Here is a 19,443-nt window from a genome sequence, read left to right as displayed (position 1 = left end):
AACAACTAGAAAACTTTCTGGTCTTATTCTTACTTGGATTTCTTTTCTAAAGTCACAGGAATTTGTAATTCTTTTCCAATACAAACACATGGACAATGTATTACTAATTAGAAGGAAAATCTGTTCTATGACAGGAAGTACAGTAGTATTGGAGAAAGAGCCTATGTTTAAATGAGATGGACTAGAGTTCAAATCCTTGTTTTGTTATTTTTCTGTCTGTAACTTTGGGAAATAATTTATATAAGCCTCATGGTTTTTTCCTTTACAATCTCCAAAATATTTTAACTCTTTCATTGTAAAATATAGATAAAGCAACTGTACATATGGTTTCTTAAGTGATTATCAGGTGAACATCTGCAAACCTCTCCTAGGTCATGAATAGGACTTCCCCAGTCATCCCAGAATTCCCTCCACAATCCGTCCAAACTTCATTCCCTGTAAGAAACTACTCTTCAGACGTTTATAGTAATCACTTTCTTTACAGCTTCATTATCTTCGTGTGCTATCCCTAAACTAGTATTGACAGTATTTTTTTTTTTTTTTTAGTTTGATGTGTTCTTTTTAATTCTTTTAATCTGTTGGTCCTTCTCTCCATCCCCTTCTCTTTCTTTCAGTTAATCTTTAAGATCCAAAATGCTGTCTTCATCTGTCCTGCTTCATTTGGACTTCACTCCTAAGTTGGGCTTCTGTTCAGAAGGGTAACTAGCTTCAAGAATTTATAGAGTCCAGGCTATTATGTAAACCTCCTTTAGCCTTAGTTTTTAATTTTTAAAAATTAGCAATGATAATACCTAACTCTTCAAGCTGTGGGGGTTCATGACATGCTTACATACACACTTCAGATACTTCATATAACCTTACCATGTAATAAAAATAACATAAAAATACTAATAATTTAGTCTTTAAAATAGGTAAATTTACTAAGTGTTTTTAATGCTGTAGGCATTATGCTAAACACCTTACATGTGACATCTCTTTAAATTCCCACAACAACCTTAAGAGGTAAATACTATGCAAGCCCATTCTGCAGTGGGAAAACCTTGATATAAAAAGAATAAGTAACCATCCTCAAAGTCACACAACCAGTATGACTATCTTGGTTTTCTTATAGGAAATTAAACGTTAAAAAAAATCCCCTTCCCTGAATGAAACAAAAATGATAGAATAAATTGTTGCTTGTTTCCATGAAAATATCAGCCCTGAATGACCTTGCACTATGTGGATCAGCAATGCTATACCAGGGCAAGAACAATGCTGCATCCTATTTCAGACCTATCTGACCCCAGAGGTCAATTTCTAAGCTCCATCATTCACTAGATTCTCTGAGATTCCTGTTTTAGTTGCCACAAAGTCTATTCTAGCATAGAACTCATTCCAATGGAAGAGCCACGTGAGGAAAACCCAAGCTTACCACCTAATGTGTGTTCAGCTGAACTAACACTCTTTCTAGCCAATCAAATCTCCACTGTTTTTGCCAACTTCCGTCTCTTGCTACCATGGTCAGAACAGTCCAAATTCAGATTATATACTTTAATGTCTGAGACTCTGATTGAAACTAAGTGCTTAGATGAACATTTCTTTTTATAGAACTTTATATCTAACAAATATGGTATGTAAATCAGGTAAACATTTCAATTTCATCTTTTTGACTATAAAATATCATCTACTAATTTGCATAAAGTTTGCTTGATCTTAAAGAATGGGATGTTGTGGTTTTGTTATACCATTGAAGATTGATTTAGGTGTATTAAGAGTGCCAGAATATTTAAATATATTGTCAGGTTCTAGGATGCTTCTTTAGCCTCCATGAAATTGTCCAAGTAGGTTTTGAAAGTACATTTTTCCAAACTCATATTTTGAAAGAGAAAACATTCCCAATTTATAATTTTTTTTCTGGTTGTTATATGTATTTGGAGTAATTTTAGATGTATTTTATTGAAACTTTCATAATATGACTCACTTTTATGATTATAACTAAGCTTTAACCTAGAAAATACAAAATGGCCTGCCTGTAAAACATACTTTTAATAGTAGGAATTTGTCAGTAAAGACCCAGAGAGCCTAGATCAAAAAGGATATTTTAATTCATTCCATTCATTCATTTATTTAGTATTGAGTATCTACTGCTTATGAGGCATTATGCTAAGCCCTGAGAGTACAAAAATAAACAAAACGGATCCCTGCCCACATGCAGAATCCTATACTTTATGATATTATAGAAGTTAACTTTTAAAAAGTGAGTTCTATTCAGAATGTTGATATAGTTATGGTATTGTTCATTATACAATTAAACAGTTGGAAAGTGTCAAGAAAAAGCAAAAAGTATCTTCTATCAGAGGAACTATTAAGGATGATTTGAGAAAACAGATAAATCTGAATATAAGGTAGCACTGAAAAAGTATCAAAACTGACATTAAGAAATTTTTCCTATATACATTCTCCATAAAAAATTTTGTAGGAAAAACTTTTGCTTTTACCTAGTATTTGACGGATTTCTGGCCATTCTCTCTGTACTTCTAGTGCAGATTTCAGTTTAGCACACAGAGGGATATAATCCATGTAATCTATTAATACACGAATAACACTGCCTACCAAGTGCTTCATCCAGGGGACTGTAATAAACTCACAGAACTGAGAGAAGTAATAAAATTGAAGTTAGTAGCAATTTTAATATACTATATTCATAAAAAATTTTGTTCTGACAAATTACTACCTTTGCCTTTTTACATGAAATAAAAGTACCCTTCTTGTTATGAACCAAAAAAGCAAAGTAAATGATTTGTTTGTTTCTGTGAAACAATGAGCCCTGGAGCATGTGTGGCTCTGATGTGACAGTACTCAGCATAATGTGGAAGAACCATGCTATTTTCCATGATTCTTCTTACTGTGTTTCTAGCCCCCAAATTCCACCAAATAAGCATGAGTTATTAATTGCATACATTTTCCAAATTATTCAACATTTGGTTTCCAATTCAAGAAAACTATACTTTTGGGGGCCTAGTTTTATGCTTATTTCCCCATCTCATTGCAAACAAAAACACAAGAAGAAGAAAAATATAAAAGTTGGAGTTTGTTTTTCTTTTCTTGGAACATCCCTAAATGAGCAAAATTATGATGCTGACCCAATACGAAGAAGAGAAGGGTGTAACTCACCGGGTTATCTTTTATGACACAAGATGTCCATCCCGGCAGTACCTCTTCCTCTATCTCCGACCACAAAAACGAGTTTCCAAAGATGTCCCCATGCATGCATTCAAAGCACATCTCCACCTGATAGCCATTATTCAGCAACAGCCTGAGCATTACCTCGTCATTTAGGGCATACTGTATGGCACTGGGGAAACGAGTGTCATTCACATGCATGAAGTAACAATTGACATTAGCTCCATGGGCAAGAAGCAGCCGGACAATTTCATGATTATTGGCCCTCACTGCCACCAGTAGACAGTTGAGGGGATCTAGGTTTGGGTCTGCACCTGCAGCCAGGAGGATTTCTGTGCAAAGGATATCATTATTGCAAACAGCAAAATAGAGCGCAGTCTTCCGTTCGTCATCATAGCTCTCAGAAATGTGGTCAGCAAGCAGGCTGTTGACATCAAAGCCATTTTCAATAAGCAGTTCTAGGCACTGTGCATTTTGTCCATCTGCTGCTGAGTGAATTGGTGTTAGCCCACTTTTCTGGATTGCATGTTTGGATGTTACTGGAATAAGATATTTCAGTGCACTAAAAAAAAAAAAAAAAAAAAAGAATCGAATATCCACATGGCAGGAAGAAAATCAAGAAATGAAATAAACCAGCTTCCATGCTGGACAAGTGAACACAATTTGATTAGTTTCCTTTATTTTCTCTAGATAACCTTACACAAAAATATTCAGTCTCTGTCCATTGACTTAGTACTATCCAGTTTAGTTTTGATTTAGCTTCCCAGTCTAAATATTCCTGGGGAACCTACTAGATCTTATATATTTGGTTCTAGAATTGTGATTCTTCAGGAACCCTCCCCATTTTTCAATTATTCTCTGAACAACATATTATCTATAATCAACCAGGGCTACTTAATGAAGAAAATATAACAGAAAAGTAGGTCCATTCAATCTCACAGATGAATGCTTCATACTGTTGACTTAATCAGAACCATGGAGTCACAGGAAATTAGAGCTGGAAGTCACCTTGGGCATCACTGAGTCCAGCCCTTTTATTACCAGCAAAGCCATATGAAGACTTGAGAAGCGAAATGACTTGTCCAAGGTCACACAGATGCAGAAGAGTAATGACTAGAATTTAGGCCTCTTGAATTCTTGTTATTCCGCTTCACTGCTCCATGAACAATCTATGCTTTAGTATTGTCCATGTATATCCTCTCTACTTACTTGAACCTGAATTATTAGCAACAAGAAGGGTCTTTATTGTTCCATCAGTCTTACATGAATTCAATTGAGATAACTAACCACAGCTTGTATTACTAAGAACCTGTGACAAATAGCTGTGAATTTCACACTTGACTGATGAATTGGGCATGTATGAGAGCCACAGGCAAGGAGAACTTGATCTCTTGTGCCTAATTCAGAGCTACCAGGTGTGAATTTATGAACACTGGGAGTAAATCCAGGTAAACTTTAACAACATGTCACTTCGCATCAATTACTTGTCATTAGCCACTTAACTTAGCCAATGTCACCACTGAAAGTGATGAAGCCTAATGATTTCAAAGGTTTTGAATTTATGAAATACATTTAATTGCCAAAAACCATCCTTTCAAGGTGGGTAGTTTATTATGATTATAGATTTCTATTGGTGTGTTGGTTGTGGCACATTTTGTGATTTTAAAATATATCTGACCATTTTATTAAAGAAACCTAAATTTATAATGATACTTTTCTATTCAAGGATATATTTTATATTATAATATCTGTTTATGTTGATAAAAATTGGAGTATTACAAATTTCAATCCTTTGCCAAGGGCAAAATTTTTAGAAGCCCTGTAGCCTTCTGTTAAACAGATTTTTTTTAAAAAAGGCACATTTGGGTGGCGTGTGCAGAAGTCTCACTTATAACTTTCTTCTAAAGGAAAATATCTTTTCATTTGACAAGCAGTATAAATTCAATGTGGAAATTTTTTAAGGTATAAGAATATAAAAAGAAGGGGAAAATCAAACACATAGATATACAAAACTTGTGAACATTTTGCCTTTTTCTTTTTGGATGTTGGGAGACATATTTAAGATAATACCATATATACAAGTTTGTGTTTTCAACTTGAAGTGATAACGCTATGGTTTATTACTCACAGGTAATGTCCCTCATAGGCAGCTCGGTGTATAGGAAGGTGCCCTGCTCTGTTAGGTATGTTTCCACTTCCTCCATATTCCAGCAGGAGGGAGATGCAGTCAGGATTGCCCCCTCCTGCTGCCTCAAACAACACCGATGCACCGTCATCCGCCAAAGCAAGCACGTCACCTCCTGGCAGTATAAGACATGCAGCAGAGTGATCACTGGGCAGACGTCAAGATCATCTCCTTAAAAATAACCTGTGGTTTTCCTTTCTGGTTAGGACTTAAAAATACAGAATTAAGAACATCTGTGTTCTTAGCCTTTTCAATAAGCAATCATGAAGCATGTTTCATTCAATTAGAAAATCTTTCCCTCACTGACATCTGAGAAATCAAGTCAATTTTCATGATAGGAAAATGCTCCCTAAAAAAGGTCTAGTTAGACTTTTAAAGACAAAGTTAATGCTCTGTCTCATTTCAACAAATCTTTATCAACTGTCTTCTATGTGCAAACACCATGCATGATCCAGCAGAAGATCCTAAGATGAATAAGCCTGACTATCTTAAATGGCTCAGAGGGAGAATGACACAAAATATCATCAAAGAACACAAATTGTGTAATATTCAAATGTCATGAGGACCAGAAGGCATGATGTAGGGGAAAGTGGTCTGTTTGAATTATGGCTTTGTTCCTGACTGTGAGAGTTTGGGGCAAGCTACTTACTTCCATGAATTTCCAACTCCTTATCTGTAAACTACAGTAATATAGCTTATTTCATATGGCTTATTTGATAATTAAATGAGTTGCATTGTGGGGGAATTTCAAAAATGTTATCTTTTCCCTACAGAGGATCCTTGAGAATAATGTGGTCCTAGGCAACCCACTCCAATACTCTTGCCTGGAAAGTCCCATGGGCGGAGGAGCCTGGTGGGTTGTAGTCCACGGGGTCGGGAAGAGTTGGACACGACTGAGCGACTTCACTTTCACTTTTCACTTTCATGCATTGGAGAAGGAAATGGCAACCCACTCCAGTGTTCTTGCCTGGAGAATCCCAGGGACGGGGGAGCCTGGTGGGCTGCCATCTACGAGGTCGCACAGAGTCAGACACGACTGAAGCAACTTAGCAGCAACAGCAGAGATAGCCATCAGGGCCGGGCACTCAGATTTGTAGGTCCCCATGCATAGGATTCAAGTGAGTTGTGCAATAGGGGCCTATTGCGGGGCTTATTGAGGGATGGAGTAAAAATCTGATGCCCAGATACATTCAGGAGAGGAAGAGGAGGCAGTGAGGTCTGTCTCTGAAATGAGACAGATGGAGAAAAGGAGATCTGAGAGGCAGGAGAAACACTGCTTGTGCTCAGTCGCTCAGTCATGTCCGACTCTGCAACCCCATGGATGGTAGCCCGCTAGGCTCCTCTGTCCATGGGATTTCCCAGGCAAGAATGCTGGAGAGGGTTGCCATTTCCTCCTCCAGGAGATCTTCTGACCCAGGGATCGAACCTGTGTTTCCTGCATTGGCAAGCAGATTCTTTACCACTGAGCCACCTGGGAAGCGCAGGAGAAACATCAGCAACATGTAATTCCTTTCCACGTACCTTTGTGGATCAGATGTTCCAACACATCACAGTGACCATACTCGGCCGCAACACCTAACGGGGTCACTCCAAATCCGTCTTTTAGGTGGACATTGCCTCCATTGTTTAGTAGCAGAGCTATGATGTCTTTGTGGCCTTGTTTGGCTGCTTCATGCATTGCTGACCATCGCTTCACACAGGGCTGGTCAAGACTGGTGTTGTGTTTAAGCAGAGCAGACACCATGTCATAGGAGCCTCTTTTAATAGCTTGAAGGTGATTTTTAAAAAGAACAGTCAACAGGAGGCATATAACATAAATCCCTTACATGGCACTACACTAATTACCAGATTTAATATCAAGAGAGAAATTAGTGACACCTTTTCTTGTATTTTCCATACCCCTCTGTTTCTCATAACTGGTTTCTCTCAAGGAATGTAAGCATATAAGATGATACTGCCTTTTCTTTAAGACCCTGACCTGAGCAGGGGTAAGAGTTTCGTGGAAAACAGGATGCATGTCACTGAGTTAGGATACTTTGTGTCCTCTTTCTAAACTTCCACTCCATCCCTGAGATGAAAATAATATCAACTTTTGTATCAGTTAAATAAATTAAATAATGTATGTAAAATGCTTAGTATACAGTAGGAGCTCGATAAATGATAACCATTATTATTATTATGATTTCCTCACTTCTAGGATCATGGAGTCACCTGTGCAGATAGTGTTTATCAAGTTTTTCTCCCTGTAGAGAGAGTTTTTTCCCACCAAAGTAGGAAATATTAAATGAACATTTCTTTCCCATACTCTTATGAGATGTTAGCAATAGGAATGTTTAGAATCCAGGTAGGTCAGTTGTTCTTCTTACAGGTGAAGTACATGACAGCTGATGTACCATGTTTTCTGAGGTTCAATAAATCAGATGTCTCTCTCCCTCTCTTCTTTTTCTAGTAGCTGAAATTACACTGTTAAGTCTTTTTCTCTTTCTGATTGTTAATGGATTCTCCCAGGTTAGATATAAATACTTCTCTAAGGTGTCATGCATTTCCCTCTTATCAGTATGTAAAATCTTAATAAGAAAAACAGCAGGATGAAGGTTACTCTCTAACACTTATTCATTTGTTCATTCTTTCATTCAGTTAATATGTGCTGGCTATATGTAAATGTTAGTCATTCAGTCGTGTCTGACTCTTTGTGACCCCGTAGACTGTAGCCCACTAGGCTCCTCTGTCCATGGGGATTCTCCAGGCAAGAATACTGGAGTGGGTAGCCATGCCTTCCTCCAGGGAATCTTCCTATCCCAGGGATTGAACCCAGGTCTCCTGCATTGCAGGCAGATTCTTTACTGTTTGAGTCACTTGTTAGGTACAGCGGGCAGCAGGAAAAAGACAGACATGGTTCTCACTTGGGGAATTTGAAGCCTGGGGAGTGAAGGCGATACTGCTTTCTGTTTGAATAAAGATTCAAAGACTGGGCCTTTGCTGGGAAAGACAGAAGGGGATATGGGGGCACACGGAACATCTTGAGCAGGTAAGAAGCTGAAGGTGGAAAGGCTCTGAGGCCAAGGCAAGAGAGATGGCTCCAAAAGGCAGAAAAAGAGGATGAGGACAAATTGTCTATTTCACTAGGAGGCAAGCAAGCCATCACTGCAGCAATTTCAGTTTTTCTCCTGCTCACTGTCTGAAGCACAATCTGTTGACAAATGCCTTTCTCTGAATCACCCACCTGCCACTGGCAGCTCTAATTACAGTGAATTACCTCATCCTAGCTGGTGCTCTTGCAAAGCAAACATCGATAACTTAAATGAAATAAGAGATAATGTGCCCTCATTTATCTTCTTGCTCCTATTCCATTTTTTCTAATTAGAAAAAAAAATGTAATAAAATAATGAATCTCTTCTTTTATGATCTGTTTTCCTTTTGTCTGACTCAGGGAACATGTTGATTAGAGATACTAGCCTTTCTTCAAGAAAATAACAGCATATATAAGCCATATTCAACTTGAAATAACTAAAAAAAATAAAACTTTACTTGTAGTTCAGCTTTTGGAACTAAAAATATATTTTATTTCTCATAGAAATAATAATGAAAATCGTGGGGAACCCCTCTTCCAAGCTAAACCATGAAGACATCCTTAACCAATAATTGGCTAAATACTGAAAACTAACAAGGTACAGTATGTGTGAAATGTAACTGAGTAAAATACAAATTAAATAATTTATGAAGTAAAGAATACATTTCACATAATATATGTATCGTTATATGCTTAGAGGACAGCAAGCCTCAGGTGAAGAGTTAAGGAATTTAAGGGGGTATTTTGCATAAGTTATAGGCATTTTTGAACACCTTATAGTTTGCTGGCACTTTCTTTCTTTAAAAAAAATTTTGTAATTTTCTTTCTGGATATATGTGTTTTGCCCATCCAGTTCCAGTTCAGTCGCTCAGTCATGTCCTACTCTTCATGAGTTTTGCCCATATAATTTACTTAATATCTTCAGTGATAATCTGACTCATATGACATACCAATAGAGATTTTCTTCTGCAGTAGCTAGAGAAGGATTGGAAGACTGAGAGAGGAGATGGAGTAAAGAGGATATATACCGATTTGTGAGAAAGAAAATAAAGTAAAATTAACTGAGCTGTGAATGGCACCATGTTCTGGGAAAGTGGAAAGCAGAGGAACTGAGCTGTTGTACCAGACCGTTCCCTTGGCTTCCTCTGCACGCTGGGACCCTCTGGTCAGGACAATCATGTGACTGTCCTACTGGAGGAAGGTGACGCCAACTTTAGAGGGATGGGCTGAGAAGGAGTCTGTGTGCAAAAAACACTTAGTAACTATAAGATCATCACAAATCAGATATCTACACTCACTTCTGAATTGTTGTGCGAGAGAGGAATGAACTTTCTTTTCGAAGTCATTGCGGTTTGTTTGTTTTATGTATCTGTGTTTGTTTGCTGGTTTTGTTATGGACGCTTTACCTGTACCCTGACTATAATAATTAGTTTTTCCAATTTAATCTGAATTGGAGAAGGCTAAAAGCTGCCACATAGGGCAAGAGTAAAGAAGAAATCAGAGCAGAACGCTCCCGAGATGTGATAACACTATTCATTTAACATTTATGTGCAGGGGCAAAGGCCTGTTGTTGATCCCCTCTGTGTCCCATGAGTCACAACTATTTCTTTGGAAGTTTCACAGATTCCACTGCTCTCTTATTTCCCCAATTTACTTTGGATATACACCTTTGTTATAGCATTTATTAATACTTGTTTTCTATTTCGATTATATCTAGGCTCTCACTAGATTCTTTGAAAGATGATCATTCCATTTGTACTGTGCTATTCAGCATAGAATCTGGTTTACTGTGACTTCTAGACTGGTTCCAAATCAGGAAAGGAGTACGTCAAGGCTGTATATTGTCACCCTGCTTATTTAACTTATATAAAGAGAACATCATGAGACTTATATAACTTATATAAAGAGACTTATTTAACTTATATAAAGAGAACATCATGAGACTGCAAGGAGATCCAACCAGTCCATCCTAAAGGAGATCAGTTCTGGGTGTTCACTGGAAGGACTGAGGCTGAAGCTGAAACTCCAATACTTTGGCCACCTGCTGTGAAGAGCTGACTCACTTGAAAAGACCATGATGCTGGGAAAGATTGAGGGCAGGAGAAGGGGATGACAGAGGATGAGATGGCTGGATGGCATCACCAACTCAATGGACACGAGTTTGGGTCAACTCTGGGAGTCAGTGATGGACAGGAAGGCCTGGTGTTCTGCAGTCCATGGGGTAGCAAACAGTCGGACACAACTGAGCGACTGAACTGAACTGAACTAGATAAATGTTGGGTGCATTGATGTTGCTGAATTAATGTTGTCAACTGTAAATATTTTACTGATGTTTGAATTATCTAAGTTTTCTGTTAACAATATTCAGGCTGTTCTTAAAATTCTAGAGATTTCCCTGTGGACAGGCACTGGGGTAGTGTTGACTCACTGTGACCACAGCTCACGATGCTTTATTGGCTTCCTCTGGGATCTCTGAATATTCATAAGGACTGATGCTGAAGCTGGAACTCTAATACTTTGGCTACCTGATGCAAAGAACTGACTCGTTTGAAAAGACCCTGATGCTGGGAAAGATTTAAGGCAGGAGGAGAAGGGGATGACAGAGGATGAGATGGTTGGATGGCATCACCAACTCAATGGACATGAGTTTGAGTAACCTCTGGGAGTTGGTGATGGACAGGGAGGCCTGGTGTGCTGCAGTCCATGGGGTCGCAAAGAGTTGGTCATGACTGGGCAACTTAACTGAACTGAATGGCTTGAATGGCTGGTGAAAAATCTCAGGGCTGCTTCCCCTCCTCCTGCCACACATGCATTATTTCATAACATCTCTCCTTTCCTGAGCATCTACCATGTGGCAGAAGTTTACATATTAATATTTTTCTCTATTGACTTTATTGACTATGCAAAAGCCTTTGACTGTGTAGATCACAACAAACTGTGGAAAATTCTTAAAGAGATGGGAATACCAGACCACCTGATCTGCCTCCTGAGAAATCTGTATGCAAGTCAGAAACAACAGTTAGAATTGGACATGGAATAATAGACTGGTTCCAAATTGGGAAAGGAGTATGTCAAGGCTGTATATTGTCACCCTACTTATTTAACTTATATGCAGAGTACATCATGAAAAATGCCAGGCTGGATGAAGTACCATCTGGAATCAAGATTGCTGGGAGAAATAGAAATAACCTCAGATATGCAGATGATACCACCCTTACGGTTAAAAGTGAAGAAGAACTAAAAAGCCTCTTGATGAAAGTGAAAGAGGAGAGTGAGAAAGTCGGCTTAAAGCTCAACATTCAGAAAACTAAGATCATGGCATCTGGTCCCACCACTTCATGACAAATAGATGGGAAAACAATGGAAATGGTGAGAGACTTTATTTTTAGAGGTCCAAAATCACTGCAGATGGTGACTGCAGCCATGAAATTAAAACACGCTTGCTCCTTGGAAGAAAAGTTATGACAAACCTAGACAGCATGTTAAAAAGCAGAGACATTACTTTGCCAACAAAAGTCTGTCTAGTCAAAGCTATGGCTTTTCCAGTAGTCATGTATGGATGTGAGAGTTGGACCTATGTCCCTGAGAGAAAGAAAGGTTATCTGTGGTCATCTATAGTTAATCTCATCTCACTCTGCTACTGCAAATAGACGTGCCAATACTTATTGGTCAACAAACAGCAGGATATACAAGCCTGAGAAGAAGCTGTGTATAGATAAACAACATCTTCATGCTTACAATCATTCCCTTGATGTGTTGCAGTGGTGACCCCAGGGACACACTTGTGTGCTCAGAATCTGCTGGATCTCCTGCCTTCAAATTTGGTTTCATCATTCTGCTCTGTACCTCATGTCTCTCTCTGGAGTCCCCTTTCTGCCTCTTTGATTAAGCTACAGATCACAAATGCAATATCCCTTACAGGCCGGACCCCACTTAGAAACTATTCCTTCAAAACTGACACTCCTGGGCTCATAAAACTCCTCATTAGAGGAGTTTCTGATTAACTGGTGCTGATTAACTGGTGCTGAAAGAGCTTTCACATTTCACCTCCTGGTGGGACAAGAAAACAAAATCATATGGCAGGTGAGATGGGGGTTAGGAAAGGACGTCAGAGAGTGGAAACAGATGAGGTCACATAATTTTAGCCAATACATTAAATACTGAATAAATATTATTTGTCTCAAATTATAAAAGTTCTAGGAAAAATAGGTCATTTACCAAGCAGAAGGGGCGTCTCTCCTTTGTCATTTTTGGTGTTTGGCCACACTCCTTTCTCTAGTAAAGTTCTTACATTTTCCACCAGACCAGCTTTGACTGCCAAAGTCAAAGGTGTTTCTCCATCAGAGGTCTTGAACTCCCAGAGCGTCTTATAAGATGCTGAGATATGAAAGCATGTGGAAAATTAAAAGTCTTTACTTAAAGGATGTCATATAGAACAGAATGATGCAATACCATCTACACTAGATGGGACAAAGTCAATTGACGAAAAAAAGAAGATTAAAAAGAGAAATGATTAAAGTCTAGCAAATGATGGTGAGTAGAAATAGATGAGCATGGGCTTGCTAATCAAGTTGACAGCTAGCAAACCAACATCTGTGTTTCAAGGTGTTTTTTACAAAAAAAGATAATGGGTTGTGACTTCTCACTTCTTAATAAATTATAAACAACTTCCCTAATCCTTTGTATTATTATTTAAATTGAACCTGAAATTGTTTTTTGTCAAATGAAGTCTGTGCCTGTGGGAATGACAAGTATTTGATCAATGATGCATCCTATCAGAATATGTTACAAAAGAAATACCATGCTTAACATCATCTTCTATATCTGACTATCTATCCTATCTGTCTATTTTTAACTTTTTGTAGCTGGCTGACCAGCTGGATAGTTAATTATCCAGTAGCTATCATTATCTCTTACAGCAGCACTAGGAAGCAACATTGAAGGTTGACAAGAAGGGCATTCTCAAAGTGTTTTACAAGATGCTGGGATGTGAAAAACACTGTTGGAACGTAGAAATTATTAATAATATTTAACCCTGTGTAGATATACCACAACAGTTATTCATATTTGCATGATGAAAAAAGTAATGTAATATAAGGACAGATAATGTAAGTATTACTTGTACAAAATAATACTCTTTTGGAAACTATTAACTCAGTTCAAGATGAAAGTTTACAACTGACTTTGAAAAGCAAAATATTTTATACTTAAATCAATTAATTAATGGTGTATATAAACTTTTAGGTGATAATCACATCTTCCCACCAAACTGGGTCATATTTTTAGAAAGATGTAAAGGGTAAACCCTGAACTCCACAAAATTGGCTAATTTTGTACTCAGTTTAAAGCATGAGTACTATCTTTTCCAAATTGCAAATCACCTTTTATTCTACTTTTTCTTTTTGCTTATTATGTTCATTGGGAATACTCCAGAACATCTGCATTTGGGCTTCAGTTTGGTTAAAGGCATTCTACATTTTCTTACCATCCAAGACAACTTCAAGTATCTGCTGAATGGGTTGAACAACAGCTTCATGCAGTGGAAACCATCCTTTTTCATCAGCTTCATCCAAAGCATATTTATATTTCACATACTCCTGGAGCTCAAGAATGTGACCTAAAATAAACACATGGGCTGATAACAAATCTCTCAGCCAGATGGAATCTCCAGTCCATTCTACTGTAGGTGATAAATCCATTTACCTTGCTGTATGGCCTCCACAAGCTTTCTGTTCTGATCGCTTAGTGGTACAAATCTACCAGGGAAAGAAATACAAGCCATATTTGTATTCATGATATAAAGGAACCGAAACATTTATTCAGTTTTTGCACATGCGTTTAATAATCAGGATCTTCAAGAAATGCACACAACTGATGTTATCTACTTTAAAAATGTAAATGTCTAAAAGTCAGATACAGAGTATGTTTATGATACACTGGACCTATGAACATTAGGGAAGATGGAAAAGTAGAAGGTTAAAACATTGTCTTTGAAATTAATTGTAGGCAATGAAAAAGGGGTAAATAACTGGAGTCAGAGACGGAAGAGCTGCTTTCAGATGTTGTGATTTTGTGAACCTGAGGAGGCCAGCAGCCTCTCTGGACGGTGGTTCCTGCATCAGTAAAATGAGAAGATTATATAGGAAGATCTCTAAGGTTTCTCCCAACTTTAAAAATTCTATGCTCAATAAAGGTTTCTTGCTCTGAATTTAATAATGGCTAATTAATGGTTGCTTGTTTGGGAGCATATGCTGTACATTGCATGTTAGTCTTTAATCAACTGTGAAAACTAGTGAAAAATAGGCAAAGCATTTACTGAACAAATTCCAATCACTGACCCAGGAGGTCATTGTCAACCCTCATGGAAATTCTCTGATGTGTGTTTATACAAAGGTGACTAGGTATTGAATAACAAATTGATTTAACTCTATTAAAGCAGAAACATCCACTGGTATTCCAGGGTTGTGAATGCCTTCCTGGGAGATAAGGGAAGAATGAAAGAGACCAGAAATATAAATGTTAACATGTCTGTTTTTTAAAAGCTCAAAAGCAATCATTTTCTAGCACTAAATCTTTTCAAAAGCACTACTAATTTCAGAATACAGGATTCTAAATACTATAATCAAATTTAAAGGTAAATTAAAGTTTAGTTTTGTCAGAAGTATAATGTGTGCTGCTCAAAAACAAAAATGTACTTTGGCGGTTTTAGATGCTATAACTCTTGCCAACACAAAACACCAATTTCATGTATAATTTCTTAACTGCTGTCACTTTAACAGTAGATAATTAAAAATTCTGGTTTATATATCACTTTGCTATATATTAGAAAAGCCTTCAACTCTTTTCCCACTCATTAAGCTTATAGGCAGGTGAGTTAGCATTATTCTTCATATTTTAAAGATGCAAAATGGAATATATTACTTATAAAGGTTGCCTGAGAAAGTAGCACAACCGGTTCTGTATATGTATCTATACGTTAGTCATATAAACAGTGTTTACAATTTCATTCACATTATTTACTGTCCTTTTTGATTCTATATGAATTGAGGAAATAGGCAATCCTATACAACCAAATTGAACTGGGAATTTCCTATCTAGGTAGTCTCATACTTCACAGGAAATGGGAATTTGTAGAATCAGAATGCTAAACCTGTGCACAGCAGTTCTTGTAAAGGTGTTGAATTTCCTGCCACAAAAAAAAGGTAGAGGGGTCTGGAAACATTATTCATTTTATCTTACAAAAAATTAATGCCATGAAGTTTAGTTGAGGATCATCAATTTGAATGTTACCTTTCAGGATAAAATACAGTCTTGCCAGCTTCAATAGATTCTTGAATACTGAGCTGAACATCATAACTTGTAAGATGGTCTTCATCAGGGTCATCATTAGCATCCATGACGGGATTTAATTTTGAAGCAGGAAATTTCTTATTATCAGCAAAAGCCACAGAACAGCATATAGAGTCAACATGAAAGAGGCAAAATGAAAAATACATTCATCTTTTCTCATTTAAAAAGATACAGAGGTAGTTAACATTTAATTTATATTATATATGTATAAAATGCCCATTCTAACTTTTGAAACCTTTGATTACCTGCCCTTTAAGTGTCAGTGTTTTCTGGCTTTTGACTTTCTTTTGAGTAATGACTACAGTTGGGCTTAGAATGAATTTTTCTACATTTCTGATTTACACTAATTTGGCCCATCATTTCCTCAAGACATTACTCTACATAACACATTAGAAGTTTAAAACTCCGAGAAGACAGACAAAGGAAGGAGTAAAGAACAACTAGCCTTCCTCTTTGCTGTTTTGTTGCTAAATTGTGTCCAATTCTTTTTGGATCCTATGGACTGTAGGCCACCAGGCTTCTCTGTCCCTGGGACTTCCCTGGAGGAATACTGGAGTGGGTTTCCATTTCCTTCTCCAGGGGATCTTCCCAACCCAAGGATGGAAACTGTGTCTCCTGCATTGGTAGGTGGATTCTTTACCACTGAGCCACTTGGGAAGTCCTTCACATCCTTTACTTTTTCTATATTCTCTGTCCTCTGTGTGTGCTTTTTCACTGATTTAGTTCTTTCTACTCCCAAAGTGGTTTGAGTTGACTGCCTTGAATTGCAGTTATTTCTGTATTTGCATTCAACTCCTTCTACGAAAACATATACTCTTTGAGGTGAGGGGTTCGATGTGACTCATCTCTGCATCACCTACAACTCTAGAAGGTGCTTGGCATAAGGAAGCATCCCAGCGAACATCTGTTGAATTAAAGTTGAGAGAATGGAACGTCACAAACATAATGACCTAGCTCTGACCTCAGGAAGTTTGATGGTGTACATGGAGAAGACACAAAGGTAACTTTAAATAGAAGGCACTGACAACTTTCAGCCCTGTTCTCCCTGAGAAAACACTGTCTAGTCTCACAATGACAGAGAGGGCAATGGCACCCCACTCCAGTACTCTTGCCTGGAAAATCCCATGGACGGAGGAGCCTGGTAGGCTGCAGTCCATGGGGTTGTGAAGAGTCGGAAACAACTGAGCGACTTCACTTTCACTTTTCACTTCCATGCATTGGAGAAGGAAATGGCAACCCACTCCAGTGCTCTTGCCTGGAGAATCCCAGGGATGGGGGAGCCTGGTGGGCTGCCGTCTATGGGGTCACACAGAGTCGGACATGACTGAAGCGACTTAGTAGCAGCAGCAGCAGTCTCACAATGAAGTGAACAGCTTTCAGAAGTCCAGAACTTTAATAGAGGAGAGGATTAATCCGATAAAAATGGCCTTAAGCGCTTGAAGAACTTCCTTACTGACCAGATGGGTTTGATAGATCATGTGGCTCTCTGGATGCTCCCAGAAATCCACATTTATGGACTTGAGCTACCTGTGTTCCTGGCTGTAGAAAGATCCTTTCTCACACCTTGGCAGAAAGGCATTCCTAATGCAGTTAAGGATGCTGAAGTGCTAATGTAAGGGAGTGGTAAAGACCTGCTTTATCCAGTGAGGTTTAAATGTGGGAACTGGCAAACACAAAGCCGAATTAAAACTGACTTCTTGCTTTTGAAGAAAACAGTCAAAAGAGAAGAACTTCTGGACTGACTTATTTAATTTATTGATGGCTGTTTCAGTTCTCCCTAATCCATGTTTCAACTCAGAGCCACCACGAATGGGAGTGCAGGTTGCATACCGCACAAGTGCTCCTGGCTGATAAAATCCAGCCAAACCTCCCCCACATGAGCTGTGCCCGCTGGCAGGTGGCTATGCACACCCCAAGGAAGCAGCATTTTTCTTCATTTGCACCAAAGGGCTTATAGCCTGTGGGATTCCCGAACTCGGTCAAGCATTTTTTAACACCAGAAAGTTAAACAAAAAGTGGCCAAGTTATTTAGTATTTTAGATAAAAAATGAGGAGAAACAGATTTGACATCTTTTACCATCTAGTCTTCAATCCTCTCCCAAAGTGGAAGGACCTCAGAATTTGGTTACTCTCCTTCAGAAAGAATAGGGATACCATACCCATGATATTCATGAAATTTTATGCAGCTACTATTTGGTTCACATTTTCTTTTGCCTTGTTTTACAGGGAAAGTTCTAAGGTCTGACTGGGTCTCAGCATCATTTGAACAGTTAAAATTTGGGTCATTTTAACTCCATGGCCAGACCAGAGATCAGCCCTCCTATAGATTCCCCATTTCTTCCCTAGCACTGTTCTATTACAAACCACTGCCATTGACTGGCCCAGCTCCTCTGAAGACAAACACAAAAATGTAGCTTATTTCTCATTGTCTTATTTCTTTCAGATATCAAATTAGAGGAGTATGTGTCTCCCATTACAGTTGGATCAATTGCTTTACCTTATAAAGAGAAAGTTTAGTAAGTATGCACATCAAAACAGTTCTAACAGCTGCTGCGTGCTAAGTTGCTCCATCATGTCTGACTCTGCGACCCCATGGACTGTAGCCCACCAGGCTCCTCTTTCCATGGCATTCTCCAGGCAAGAATACTGGAGTGGGTTTCCTTCCCCAGGGGATCTTCCTGACCCAGGGGTTGAACCCATGTCTCTTACTGGCATTGGAACACTTCGTCTCTGCACTGGCAAGCAGATTCTTGACCACTAGCGCCACCTGGGAAGCCAGTTCTACAGCTGGCTGATAATCACAGGAAATTAATTTGAGCCATAGAACTTTTCAAGCCAAAATGTATCATCTATGCAAAATTTTACATTGTCCAGTGTGTTATCTAGGGGGGAAAGTCACAAATAGTATTCTGTGAGCAATTTCCAAAACACAGTTGATTCTTGCTTTGCCTCTTCTTATTGTTCAAGCCTTAAGGACAGCTCTATACATGCTGACAGTCAAGGTCCCTGACCTGCGGACAGACTGCACATGAACTTAATGGCATCATGACTTTATTGCTTATTGTTCTGTACCAGTGGCCCTACTATAACCTTGATACAGAAAGGGGAGAACAGTGATGATGTTTGGAGGATGTCCATGAGATAGTAATAGCACTTCGCTAAGTATGTCTCTCATACCAGGGTATCTTAGCAACCTTAAAAGCTCGACATATGGGCTTGGGATCCTATTCACCAAATAGACTCAGATGGCATTTAAAAAAATTTATTGCTTATTGGTTCATTGTCTATCTCTTCCTCCTAGAATGTAATGTAATAAGAATAGAGAACTAGTCTAACTTCAGAGACTAGGAAAGCAGTATCTCAAGGTACATAGACTCTAAACATGTGTTGAAAGAATGAAAAAATGAATGAATGAGCTAATAAATGAACTTAAGATAATTTAGGCTCTGCTTTATTCTTAGAACTAACCATTTTCTTTATGGAGAGTCTTTATTCTGATGGGAACAGTTTTAAAGTCTCTATTGAATTTGTTATAATATTGATTCTGCTTTATGGTTTAGTTTTTTGACTACGAGGCATGTGGGGTCTTAGCTTGCTGACCAGGGATCGAACCTGTACACTCTGCACTGGAAGGCGAAGTCTCAACCGTAGTACCATCAGGGAAGTCCCTGGTGTC

General features: G+C 38.3%; 1 protein-coding gene and 1 long non-coding RNA gene across 5 annotated transcripts in view; one reads left to right on the top strand and one right to left on the bottom strand.

Annotated features, from left to right (window-relative positions):
- LOC109557584 (uncharacterized) overlaps positions 1–14,625 on the top strand; it is a 33,756-nt gene extending 19,131 nt beyond the window's left edge. Inside the window, exons 3-4 of the long non-coding RNA XR_002180556.2 lie at positions 8,922–9,015; positions 10,135–14,625. This is a non-coding gene — a long non-coding RNA (uncharacterized lncRNA). The remainder of the gene's footprint in view (positions 1–8,921; positions 9,016–10,134) is intronic.
- ASB15 (ankyrin repeat and SOCS box containing 15) overlaps positions 1–19,443 on the bottom strand; it is a 54,086-nt gene that overhangs the window by 4,451 nt on the left and 30,192 nt on the right. For 3 of the 4 annotated variants that reach the window (XM_070788077.1, XM_070788078.1, XM_019959011.2), the window contains 8 exons: positions 15,708–15,844; positions 14,121–14,173; positions 13,903–14,034; positions 12,636–12,794; positions 6,869–7,114; positions 5,291–5,462; positions 3,154–3,724; positions 2,478–2,631 (listed from right to left, as the gene is read on the bottom strand). In XM_070788077.1, the coding sequence (XP_070644178.1) occupies positions 2,478–2,631; positions 3,154–3,724; positions 5,291–5,462; positions 6,869–7,114; positions 12,636–12,794; positions 13,903–14,034; positions 14,121–14,173; positions 15,708–15,814 (1,594 nt within the window). In that variant the 5' untranslated portion in view covers positions 15,815–15,844. The remainder of the gene's footprint in view (positions 1–2,477; positions 2,632–3,153; positions 3,725–5,290; positions 5,463–6,868; positions 7,115–12,635; positions 12,795–13,902; positions 14,035–14,120; positions 14,174–15,707; positions 15,845–19,443) is intronic. The other variant, XM_019959012.2, reaches the window with a different exon arrangement.

This window comes from Bos indicus, chromosome 4 (assembly GCF_029378745.1).
Source record: "Bos indicus isolate NIAB-ARS_2022 breed Sahiwal x Tharparkar chromosome 4, NIAB-ARS_B.indTharparkar_mat_pri_1.0, whole genome shotgun sequence".
Classification (NCBI taxonomy): Eukaryota; Metazoa; Chordata; class Mammalia; order Artiodactyla; family Bovidae; genus Bos; species Bos indicus.
The sequence above is the reverse complement of the archived record's forward strand: the minus strand, read 5'-3'. Positions and strand labels throughout refer to the sequence as shown.